The 12,976-nt window shown below is 33.4% G+C and overlaps 1 protein-coding gene and 1 pseudogene across 1 annotated transcript; both read right to left on the bottom strand.

Moving 5' to 3' along the window:
• Window positions 1-1,628: 1,628 nt before the first annotated feature.
• On the bottom strand, window positions 1,629-4,125 carry LOC116134016 (ADP-ribosylation factor-like). Its single transcript, XM_031419665.1, has 7 exons — window positions 3,966-4,125; window positions 3,482-3,636; window positions 3,060-3,130; window positions 2,518-2,637; window positions 2,274-2,392; window positions 2,103-2,184; window positions 1,629-1,943 (listed from the first exon to the last, which is right to left on the bottom strand). The coding sequence occupies exons 2-7, from the start codon at window positions 3,627-3,629 to the stop codon at window positions 1,938-1,940; spliced, it is 546 nt and encodes a 181-aa protein (XP_031275525.1). The 5' UTR covers window positions 3,630-3,636; window positions 3,966-4,125; the 3' UTR covers window positions 1,629-1,937.
• A 956-nt stretch (window positions 4,126-5,081) lies between these two features.
• Window positions 5,082-8,188, bottom strand: LOC116134015 (annotated as a pseudogene).
• Window positions 8,189-12,976: the final 4,788 nt, after the last annotated feature.

A 12,976-nucleotide genomic window follows, 5' to 3' on the forward strand; every position in this document is an offset into this window, starting at 1 on the left:
CAGGCGTTGAAATTCATCTTCCTCTTTTGGACGAGAATTATCGTAAGTTGATGTTTTCAAAATATCCTGGTGATGAAAACTGTGTATATATGTTATTCACTCGGTTGTGGAGTAAGTCAATATTTTGGACCCCGGGAGCTCAAGATTGGTGTGAACTCGGAGCAGATCGGTACTATGATGGTATATCCTTGAATGGTTATTTTTATCTTTTGTACAATAATAATAACAGTCATTGATAGTACAAATATTCTTTCAACAGTTACAACTGAATTATACGAAGTTAGAATGCCTCATGAGCTAGCTATACAAGAAGATGAAGACATATCAATGTCATCAAGGTATTTAGTGGAGTTATGCGGAGAGATTATCCTTGTGTATCGATATTTAAGGAGAAAACATGATTTCCACTCTAGCATAAGGTTCGAGACTTATGATTTTAAGATATGTAAGCTGGATTTATCCAAGAAGGCTTGGGTGGCATTAGATAGCTTAGGGGATTATGTTTTATTTGTGAGTAGAAATTGTTCAAGATCTATTCTTGCAAAGGAACTTGGACTTGGTATGGCGAATTGCATCTACTTCACTTATGAATATGATGAACCACTAATGAATGAATGGGAATTCCCTCAATGTCGAGAAGGTTCCAACCAAAGAGATTGGGTTGTTTTCAACCTCGACAAGAATCATTCAAAAAGTTTTTGTCCTACCGAAACTACACTAAATAGATGGCCATCTACTTGGATAACTGTACCTTTATGGTGGTATTTCAAAAGAAAACTCCTCTTTTTATGTAAAGTCTTAATATTTTTTTGTTAAACATTTTATTCTGTTAATAAAGTTTATATTATATGATCATATAACGTGATTATGTTTATTACTCCCTCTGTTTAGAATAAAAGTCGTTTTAGTCTTATAAATTTTTTTCAAAATAAATGTCGTTTGGCCAAATGCAACCCTCTCTCTCTCTTTCTCGAAGTATGCCCCTGTCTCCTCTCTCTCTCTCTTTCCCTCACCTCTCATCTTCTCTCTCTCTCTCTCTCTCTCTCTCTCTTTCTCTCTCTTTCTCTTTCTCTTTCAAAAGCCATTAAACACAACTTTTCCATCAATCATCATTGTTTTTTCTTCGTTCCATTTCCCATGCACTTTCAGAGGGAGGAGCAAAGAAAAAAAAATTTACATTAAAAAATTAGTTTATTAAAAAACGTGCAATAACTGAAAACGGCTTTTATTTCGAAACAGAGAGAGTAATTCTTTTAAGATTGAGATGATGTTAATAAAAAATAAGATCTTATTATGGAATCAATAGGAATAAAGTTGAAAACAAGTTCAATATATACAAAGATAAATTACATTTAGACACTAATTCACAGTAACATTTATTTTATTGATTTATTTTTCATAATAACAATGTAGATTGAAGCGATAGAGAAATTAAATAAAGAAAAAAAATAAGAATATCTATTCAACAAAGTATTAAATAATATTTATAGTGTGATATGATATTTAAAATGGCATACTATACAGTATAAACAACCTTTCCTTAATAATAATATAGGATCTTATAATTTTATATATTTCAATGCATAAATTGAGAACACTTATACTCCCATTGGACGGCGCGGGAGAAATAGAGAAGGCCTAGCTTTAAGCAAATTTATTAAGTCTTTGTTTTTTATGGTACATAACAAATAAGACTTTATTTGTAATGTATCCTCAAGATTCAACAAAATAATTGTTTATCAAAGTCGACAAGAAAGAAATACAAAGAGCAACAAAAGAACAAATATCTCCTTTCCTGCCGGAAACTCAAAAAAATGAATTTCCAAAAGAATAAGAGAACTTGCAATAACAGCAAGTCGGTAACATATACAACCCAAGCCAACACTAGACTCCTAACTTTACTGATAATCACTCAATAATTCACCACCTGCAGTCCATTAAGCCTGAAATATTAAAAATAGTGATTGAATTAGAGAATAACCAAAAAAAAAAAAAAAAAAAATTGGCAATCTAAAAGCGAATCCTAAATACAATATGAAGAGCATCTCCTGATGCAAGTTTTAATCGGAGCATTTGATTATCGTAGATGCTACTACATATACCTTGTTAGCAATGTTGTTCGAGAGCCATTCCAGTCCCTCATAAAGCCCTTCTCCAGAAGTGGCACATGTGCTCTGGATATACCTGCAAAATATCAACATTCAAAAACTTGAGTGTTTTCTATAGGTTTGATTGCCTTCCTCTGGGAGAGTAGCAATATTTATAAATTTTACCAGTGGCGTTGTCGTAGAGAATGAAGGCCAAGCTTATCGGTGATCTCTGCAGCATTCATTGCATTTGGAAGATCTTGTTTGTTAGCAAACACAAGCAACACAGCTTCCCTTAATTCATCCTGTCCACAACAAATAATCATCTTACTATGATTTTATGATAAAAGGTAGTTTTGGTTTCAGTGATATAAATAAATGAAATACAAAACCCAACTAAATTATCTCATGACTATAAAAGCCCCCATACCTCGTTCAACATTCTGTGCAGCTCATCTCTAGCCTCAACAACACGATCTCGGTCATTACTGTCCACCACAAAGATAAGCCCTTGTGTATTCTGGAAGTAGTGTCTCCATAAAGGTCGAATCTGAAATCAACAAACAAACATAGGTTTCCACACAAGTCATGGAACTGCTGCTAGCATAATAATAAGATTATATTTGTGAGTGTGTGTATTCCAGCCTAGTTAACGGGACAATGCAGCACACACAAATGAAAAAGGCATGGGTCAGATTTCCTCAACTAGAACAAAGAAAAAACTAGAATGAATAACTAAATGAAGTTAATTGAGCTAATGTTCAGTGCCAGTTTAGCTTATGGTCATGTGAACTAAGGAAGCCAATAATTGCCGTAACAGCAATTAGCAATACAAGTATCTAAAATATTTGCCCAAAAGAAAAGTGATTCAACAAGCAAAATCGTTTGAATGGATTAAAATTACATCAAACCTATAGTTCCACTCTAAATAAATAAACAAAGAGTAGAAATCAAAGTACACAAGCAACTTACCTTGTCCTGACCACCAACATCCCACACGGTGAAGCTAATGTTCTTATACTCCACAGTCTCCACATTGAAACCTGCCATAATAGATAAAATGAAACATTTTATAATTTAAATATCAAGCCAAAAAAAAAAAAAAAAATAGAGGACGTTATGGATAAGACATCGATTCTGTTGCATTGAAGACTTACTACTACAAACCATAGACCAACAAGCAATCTAGGAATTAACTTCTAATATACCAGATTAATCGAAAGGAAAAACACTATACCTATCATTGTCAAGAAAAAAAAAATCATAAGCATAAAACAATTCCCAGCTTTTGATATCTTCATAGAGATATATGATGCTAAACACCACAGAAACATATAATTACATCTATGTGAGCTTGTGCATACTAAAAGAATTTCCAAAAACAGAAAGCATACCAATAGTTGGGATGGTTGTGACAATTTCTCCCAACTTAAGCTTATACAAAATAGTGGTTTTACCAGCCGCATCAAGACCAACCATAAGAATACGCATCTCCTTCTTAGCAAATAGCTTTCTAAAAAGCTTGGTGAAAGACAGTCCCATCCTACTTCTGATACATCAAATTTCAAATAGTAAGCACAAGTTAATCATCAATTCAGCCAAACAAAAACAATCAATACAAAAATAGGTTCTCAAAAACAAATAATTTGATCTAAAATTCAATATAACAATCGAACATCAATAACTACGGTGATCTAACAGATCAGAAAAGTAAAGTAACAGATCTAATTTCAGATTTCAAAAACAACTAAAAATTCAGATTCAAATTCACTTAAGCTGTTAAATGAAGAACAAAATAGCATAAGATCTAAGCAGAATGGAGCTGAGAATTGAAGTGAAGTGAAGTACGAGAGAAATGAGAAGAGAAGAGAAACTTACGGTTAAGAAAGAAAGGATTTGAAATATGATGTGAAAAGGAGCCGTCGATCACCAGTTAACAAAATAAATTTCAATTTGGAGGGCTCTGTTTGCCTTTTATGTGTCTCGAGAAAAAAGGACGTAAGAGTTATTTCTTTTTTCCTTTAATTTTTGATGGGGTCAGTACTTTTTTCCTTTAATTTTTGATGGGGTCAGTGTAAAGATCGTCAACGAGGAAGGCTCGGTGTTTTGAGTCTTATTTGGCTGCGGTGTTTTGAGTCTTATTTGGCTGCGGTGTTCTGAGTCTTATTTGGCTGCGTTTTTGTCTTTCAAAAAGCCCTTTAAATGTCGACCATTAAAATAAAAGTCACAATTGGTTATAGCCGCAAAAAATAAGTATCATATTGTAATTCATGGTTCTTTTGTTGTTCAATTGAGATAATAGAGAGAGAGAGTTTAATACTAAAAACTATTACGAGAAAAGACATTATAAATTCTAAGTTCATCCACTCTATTTTATAATCTTAAAAACCTTTATTTTTTGCATAAATCTTAAATTTAAATTGTCATAATTATTGAATTGTTTGTTTATTGAAAAACACGTCCATTTTTTTCTATTTTGCAGTTAAAAACTGACATTTTTTTTTCTAAAATGGAAATTGAAGAAAGAGCCAAAGAGGTATTTTGAATATTAAATGGGTTTTAAAAAGATGTTTTTAATTATAAAATGTATATAGTAACGGGGATGCTGACCAAAAATTACTTCCCCCGAATAAAGCGCAGTTGTATTTTGCCAAAGTACTACCATTTGAAAAGGCTCATTTTAAACACAATCACTTGGATGTCAAGACCTTATATTACTTAGAAGTATTGTGTTTAAGTCATACCCATTCAATAAACCCGAAAACCCGAAGAATTAATTAAGATACGTACAAATTAACTGAAATACTCGGACCACAACAAAAAAAAAACAAAAAAAAAAAACCTTTAAACACACTCATCTTGAACTAATAGAGGTCCCTAGAAATGAAAACACAATGTACTCTCATCAAATCTCATTGACGGATTGTATTGCAACATGTGAAGATTATTTCTTCGCAAAGATGAACAGAGTCACTCAAGATTGCCAGCAGCAAGTGGGAGAAAGAATGATTCATTCATATGTTGTAACGTTTTTGTCAGTCAAATAAGCTACAAGCATATTAGCATCCTAGAACAGAAGGAAAAGGAGGTATCATTCAAAAGCTATTATACATTTACAAAATTCCGGGAGTAATGAAAATTTAACTTCTCATCATAACTATAAAGAAGGAAGAAATGAATCAAAAAGAATCTGTTCGAGCAAGGCTAACTAATCTAGTTAATGCAAATGCTTGCCAGTTGCCATCATACAACTGCTGAAGAACCATCAAGGTTTTCATTAAAAGAATCTCTTGTCAGAATCCTTCTCTTCCAGTCAGAAAATTGCAGTGTTACAGAAAACTTGCATCCCCTCCATGACAAATATCAATATTGCTTTACAGATAGTCTCTCTGTCAGAAAATGGAAAGCAAATAAAGGAACAGTGGTTAGATAGCAATTATCTTTCAGTCATTAGAACTGATGTGCACATACAGTGATCAACTGCCTACAAACTGATATACCAGGAAATGAAGCACACAAGCAGGACAGAGCTACAGTCCTTTCTCTGGAATTGTAAGAACAAGACTGGAACACAAACATGTACACCAGAAATGAATTAACAAATATGACACAAGATCTACTCCCTCCCATCCCAGGCACAGGGATGGTTCTATATTTCATTAAATAAATTCAAGTCCTGAGTTATATTAAAGCAAGGTATAATCCCATTAGCGTGCAGAGAAATTGGTAGACATTTTTTGTCCAACAGAAAGTTTTGCACACAACTAAATGTGTCAGAAATTTTATATCAAAGACTATAAATGCTATTTTACTTAAAAATCACAAATCAAGGATATTTTGCCTATGTGCACAAAGTGTCAAAGCTACATAGCTCGTATTGCATTTGCTGTTATAGTTAACCTTTAGATTTGTTAATCTTCAGGTTAATTAACTGGGAGATATACTTACTTATCAGTTCATAGGTAACTATCATTGTTGTTCCATAGAGTGACATATTCAAGAACCGAGGGCCAAAACCTCTATAGAATCCCCACCATCCATCTTCCTTAAGGAGTGTCTTCGTTGTCTTGAGTACTGATGGTCTTCCGACACCAAAGTTATCCATGACCTTTAGCAGAGAGAAAAAGCCAGTCAGAAAATAATCACATCAGAGTTCCTCTGAATATGGCATGTCTTAAGACCCTAATTCTAAAGATTATTCTTAATAAAACAAATCAAAAACTGTTTCCTTTCCATGGGTATACTGGACCAAAGAAACAGATGATAGCTCATCACATTACCTGAAGTCATGTCTTAATGGTGTCAATGGGGGTGGTGATTACTGAGGAGCAAGCACCAGCCACCATTCCTGCCGTGGCCTGAACTGTCACCATCTCCATATGAGATGGTTTCTTCTCTGCTTCATCTCCATACCCCAAGCTCCTAAGAATGAGAAAAGCACAATAATCTATTTAAGATATTCAGTCCGACATGGAAACTGTAATAGGAGATGATATACCTGTGGGAAAATTAGAGACACCTCCAAATTATGTGTTGGGCAGCGCCATAGGTACCCCACCAAAGTGCAGATGCTGGAGACTGGGTCAATGCTGTCAAACCAAATCCTCTATAAATACCACGCAACCCTTCAGTTTTTATCACTTTGCTTATAACATCAAATGGCCCATTGTAGAATGTAGTCCCAGGGAGCCCTTGCACCATCAATCTCTGGCAAATCTGAGAACGTGTCCAATGACAAATAAGGTATTATATCAAGAGATATAGAACATCCTAACTCTTTCTCGGTAGGGAAAATGGACTACATATGGCTTTCAACATATGAAATGTGCTCTGACATAGAGTATTAAAGCAGTTTCCTGAATCTCCAGGATAATCAATCTCAAGTAGACAAGTAACTTTAAAAAATATTGCTACACCAGCCTAGATCCAGACATTTGATTCACTGGATCTTTTGTTTTCTCTTCAGGACGGTGCTTCCCATCAACGTAGCAAAATAAACAAAAGTAAATTAACATGAGGAAGAACAGGTGTACGTACCACATCCAAAGGCACAAAGTACACACAAGAAACTAAATTTGACACCATGCCGGCCACTCCATTAGCTATTCCAACACGGGTTGCTTCAGGCATGTCCACACCTTCAGTATATTTCATCATCATATCTTTTGATACTTCAAGCGATGTCAAACACAGGACCCTACCAGGCATCGATCCAATGGCAGAAGTACCAAAACCTCTAAAAATGCCAGGTATTCCATCATTCTTCAATATATTACTAAACATTGATATCCCCCGTATTTGAGAGTAACCAGAACCAGCTACTTGCATTCTTGTCTTCACCACCGCAGTTGGATGTAATAAGGCTGACTGAGCCGTAAAGAGGATCGCCCCAATTATATGAAATCTTGACTTATCCAGCCTATATTGAAAGATTATGCAAAGCGTTAGTTCTGCCTTTCATTTTAGCACATCAAAACACTAGGCTTATTCTAAGTATTCCTATGTATATATCCAGAAATTAAAAATGAAAATCCAAAGTTTGGGAGTTTTGTGCTATAATAGAACTCAACCCTGCAATAATGATGCTTCAAAATTAAGCTCATTCCCTGTCTTGAACATGTAAATCACATTCTTAATTTGCACGCAACGTATAGTTAAACACAAAATCAACCCCACGATACTAAAATCGTCTCAGGATTTTCTAAGCTGTATTCATATTTGCTAACAGAGTCGACGCATGACCATGATCGTCTTATTGTTAAACTAACCATTACAAAACAAATAAAGCGAAAAAAAAAAAAAAAAACAACGAAACGAGTTATGATATTTTGACAGCTCAACAAGAAGAAGGGAGAGGAAGGAAGCTTACCTGTCCCAGTTGATGTCGGTGTCGGGAAGTGCTAACTCTGGAAGGGCAGCCTCGGCTTCCATCGCCATCTGTTTTCGTCTTCGGTTCTTTTTGGTACGGTGACAGCGACCAATAATCTCGCAGCTCTGTTGGCTTCAGGGGAGCGTCGGTTGAGTCAAAAATAAAGGAAGAAAGCGAAGTTTAGAGAAAATTCCAGTATTTTTGGTTTGAGCGGCCATGTGGGAAAATGCAATTTATTTAAACCAACTCAAACTCTTCCCTACTTTGAACACAACTATTCCATGACATTAATTCAATTATTCCAACGTCATGTCGTTTTCTACATATCTTATTCGTAATTTGGTCTCTAAAATAAACGTCATTTACTTTGATTAAGACATTAATATGAAATAGTCAATCTTTGCCTTGGATAGATTGGTCCAAGTTGAGATACTCAATCTCAAGCCCACTTCTAAATGCTCATAGCCCAATTCGGTTTGGCAGACTTTGAAGTGGAGTAGTGGACTCATATGAAAACGTAATCAGATGCCTGAAAACTAGGTCCATAAATAGTCCGGTTGAACTACCAGCCCGTCCCCCACCCAGGGGCGGACCCAGGCCATTTGAGAGTAGGCCTGGGCCTACCCTCAAATGAGTAAATAAAAATTTAAAAATTTTTATTTTTAATTTTATGGGATAACCAAATAATGAGTGTGAAGAATCCAAGCACAGAGGGCATTTTCATTTTTCACTACCATATTTTATGCAACACAAACCACCGCAACTTTAATGATGCAAAAATGCCTCTACAATACACCATCTCTTCCTCTTAACTCAGAAGCTTTTGCAGAAACAATTTAAGTACTCATTTCTAGCAATAATGTCCTTTGAAATTTAGTAAAAACATTCAACTTTGACAAGAATTCTCCTGAAGTTTTATAGATTATCATAAAGTTCTCCTAAAATTCATCAAGAGTAAACTTTATAATATTAATCAAAACTCACTTCTACAAATGACCTTTACCAATTTTCTGAAATAAAAAAAAAAAGGCAAAAACTTATACAGATAATTGAAAGAATGAATCATTCTTTCAAAACTAATAATTATCAATTCTGTGCAACTATACAAGACTTAACCTTTGAACACAAACTCACGCTTGCTTTTCTCTTCAACTTCAACCTCTAAATTCTAAGGTATTCGCTCTTTTCAATTATTTCTTGCATGTTTGGTTACCGAGAAAATGAGGTTGATTTTTCTACTTTTTTCTTTTATTTTATTTTATTTTTGTGCTCTAAATTTTTAGTTATTTTTTTTTTTTTAGTGTCATTATTTTTTTGATGAGAAAATGAGGCAGTTTTTTTATTTTTTTTTTTATTTTACTGTCTTTATCTTTCGTAATTTTCTCTAAATTCTATAGTTTTTATTTTATTTTATTAAGCTATTTTTAGTATGTTAGGTTGATGAGAAAATGATGCTAAGTTTTGTTCATTTTTTTGACAGTTTTTTTTGTTTTGTATTTTGATCTGAATACTATGGTTTGTTTATTTTAATTTATTAAGGTGTTTTTAGTCAGTTAGATTGATGAGAAAATGAGGCAAACTTTTATGGTTTTTTACCTCCTTTTCGTTTAGTAATATTGCTCTAAATTCTAATTTTTTTATTTAAGTATATTTTTTTGTAGTATGTTTGGCTGATGAGTAAATGAGGTAAAGTTTTGTTAAATTTTTAATCTCGATGGTTGAGTTTTGATTTTAATAGTTGGATTTGGAGTTATAAGTTTAAAGTTTGACTGCTTCTCTGGTGATTTTAATTTATTTATTTATCAACATTTATGTATTTTACTTGTGTTAAAGTTGTGATTGGACTTTAAATTTGTATGGAATATTTTTGGTAGATTGTGGTTGTTGTGAACTCTTTTGATTATATTGGATTTAAGTGGATTGTTAGATTCTTATGATTTTTTGCTCTCTTCACATTTAAGAGGTTTTTCCACATCAAAATTTTTTTGTGTTTCCTTGTGAGTTGGATGTGATTTTACATATTTGCTTTCAAGGTTTTGCTTCTCGTAGATTTATTTAAGTAGGAAAGTAATGTGTTATTGCATCATTTTCTTTTAGCTTCTTGATATTGTATTATTTTCTTTGCTTAAGGTTTGGTGGTTTTTTTTTTAAGTTTTCAATAGTTGGTTAACAAACAATGGGGGAGCCATGGAGGCCCCCTCTCAACAAAAATCCTGGGTCTGCCACTGCCCCCACCCAATCCTGTTACGATATGAGATCTGTGACATTCTCCCTCACCCAATCTTGTGACAAGGTATCACAGGTGGAGCCCTCTGTCTACCCATCCATCTCACTCTTGAGTCATACGTGAATGCCCTTTTGCATAGATGCTTAGCGGGACACCGAAATATGGATCAGACCTATTCTGATACCATTGTCACGAGTTGAGAGTTTCTCACCCAAAAAGCTAACTCATTAGGTGGAAGGATTCCCCTCCTCACAAACCTAAGACCTCCCCAATACGCTTCCGATTTGGGATCCATGACATTAGGGTTATAAGGGGAAAAGTCTCTCCACCTAATGGATTAGTCTTTTGGGTGTGAAAACTCCTAACCTGTGATAGTCGTATCAGAGCATACCTGATTCTTTTTTTGGTGTCTCGCCAAGTGCCCATGTAGAGGAGCATCCACATGTGATAGTGGATCCACTCGAGAGTAAGATGGATGGGTAGGCAAGGGGCCCACCTGTGATACGGGTTTCACAAGATTGGGTAGGGGAGAATGTCACGAATCCTACATTAGAAGCGCATTAGGGAGGTCTTAGACTTATAAAGGGAAGTCCCTCCACATAATGAATTAACCTTTTGGGTGTAAAACTCCCAACCCGTGACATTTGTCTCTTTTGTAAGAGAGCATTATATGTATCACGTTGTAATACAATCAATCAATAAAAGTATGTCACAAACTATGTTGACAATTAGCAGCTTTGTCTCCTATAGAAGAGAAAACGAATCAATATCGATATGAGTACGCCATAGGTCACAACAGCAACATAGGTTGAATTGTAACATTTCGGGTTCATGCAAAACATGTTTATTTAGATACATTGAGATTAGGCTGTATTTGGTACACTTTTTAAAATATTACTTGTAAAAAAAGTAAGTTGAGTTGAGTTGTTAATAAAATAGAATTTGAATTTGAAAATGTGTTTGGTAAATTATTTGAATATTATATTATAGTTGAATAAATTAGTGAATAATTGTTTGATATATTTTTTGAAAAAGGATTTTAAGATAGAATATTTTGGTGCATTTTATTATTTGATTATGATACTTTTCAAAATACATTTAAATAATATTAAATAATTATTTGGCAATTTTTTATCACTAAATTAAAAACAAATCACCCAGAATAATTTATCTACTAATACATCATTTTAAAACAAAACATTAATACATATTTAAATTAATAATACAAAGCTACTAATAATCAATTCTTAAAATCCTTGTACACTTATGTTCCATTAATAATTACGACATGGATTCATGTTGTATCCACATAGCATTAGTTGTATTATCTCTTAGAGTTGCCAAAGATAGTAGATAAAAGTAGTGAAAGAGCAAATAAAATAAATTAAAAAATGTTAGTATTAAATAAAATAAAATGAATTTAAATTTAATTTATTTTGTAATGTGAAAGTATAAGAGTTTAAGCGAGGTTTAAGCAGATAAAAGTAACGGGAGAAAACAATGATAGAATAGGATTTTGAAAGTTGTTTTGTGTAAATAATTAAAACAAATTCCTATTTTTACTGTTTAGACAAATAAGATTATAAGATATTAGACAATTTTAAGCTTATTATCTAGGTGATAATAGAGAGCCAAGCTTAAAATGTTTAACGTCACCTAGAAAATAGAATTAAAAATAATGTCATAATGAAATGTGACCACAAGTGATAAATGATCACTTTATCTGTCTAATTACCAGATTAGAGTTCTGATGAATTAAAAGTATGTAAAGTGAACTCAAGTTAGACATTAGATATATCTAAACTAAAATCTGTACAGCATTTACAAGAAAAGAGACATGCACTCCATAGGAAAGAAGGAAATGTTGTAGCATGTGATTCATAGTTTCATACCACATGTGCAAAACATTAACCAAAGGGGTAATGAAAGTCAAAATCTCAACTTTAACATTGTGTGAGACCTTGAGTTTTTTTTAAGAATAAAATCTTATAGAATACCCTTATTATTTTATTCTGTTTCTTGAAAACTTCATTTAATGATTGCTATCTTAGAGTGTTACCAAAGGATTAAGATAAATTCAATCTGCTGGGACATTTCTAGAAAAGCAAGTTAAATGAAAGTTGCAAGAATCGAGAAAAGAGGAAAATTACGATTTTGAATTATCACACTTTAATCACGTGTCGAGAAAAGAGGAAAATTACGATTTTGAATTATCACACTATAATCACGTGTATTCATTGGTCAACCAATTATATTTTACTTTTATGTAAAGATAGAACATAATTATGAATATAACGAATATTTTTTGTAAATGAGATTGTTAGAAAAATGTGATAAGTAATCTAGGGCATTGCATACAACATACAACCTGAGTTTCACAATTCGAGAAGTTATATATTCCTAACAAATATATGACTAACGTGCTCTCGAAATATGCATGGTCACACGGCATATTTACTAAGGTATGAACCTTAAAGAAGCATAGAGAGAGATAATCTCATCATGTGTGAGTGGGAGATATTGGATAAGTTCCCGTGGTATTTTCATTTTAAACTCGTTTAAAATGATTCCACCCATGATGAAGGGGCTTGAGAAGTGGAAACTGCCAAATGCAGTTTCTCACGAACCGCTTCCATATAAAAAGAAAGGTTTTCTTTTTAGAAAAGGTTACTCACTGTCACTCTCAAATATTCAAAAGAAAAATACGCTCTCTCTCTCTAGAATTTGGAAAACAGAAATACACTTCGTGGTTTTCTTTCAGATTAACTTTGTTGCTTCAGAGATAAGGAAAAG

Source organism: Pistacia vera, unplaced genomic scaffold (assembly GCF_008641045.1).
Source record: "Pistacia vera cultivar Batoury unplaced genomic scaffold, PisVer_v2 Contig28, whole genome shotgun sequence".
Lineage (NCBI taxonomy): Eukaryota > Viridiplantae > Streptophyta > Magnoliopsida > Sapindales > Anacardiaceae > Pistacia > Pistacia vera.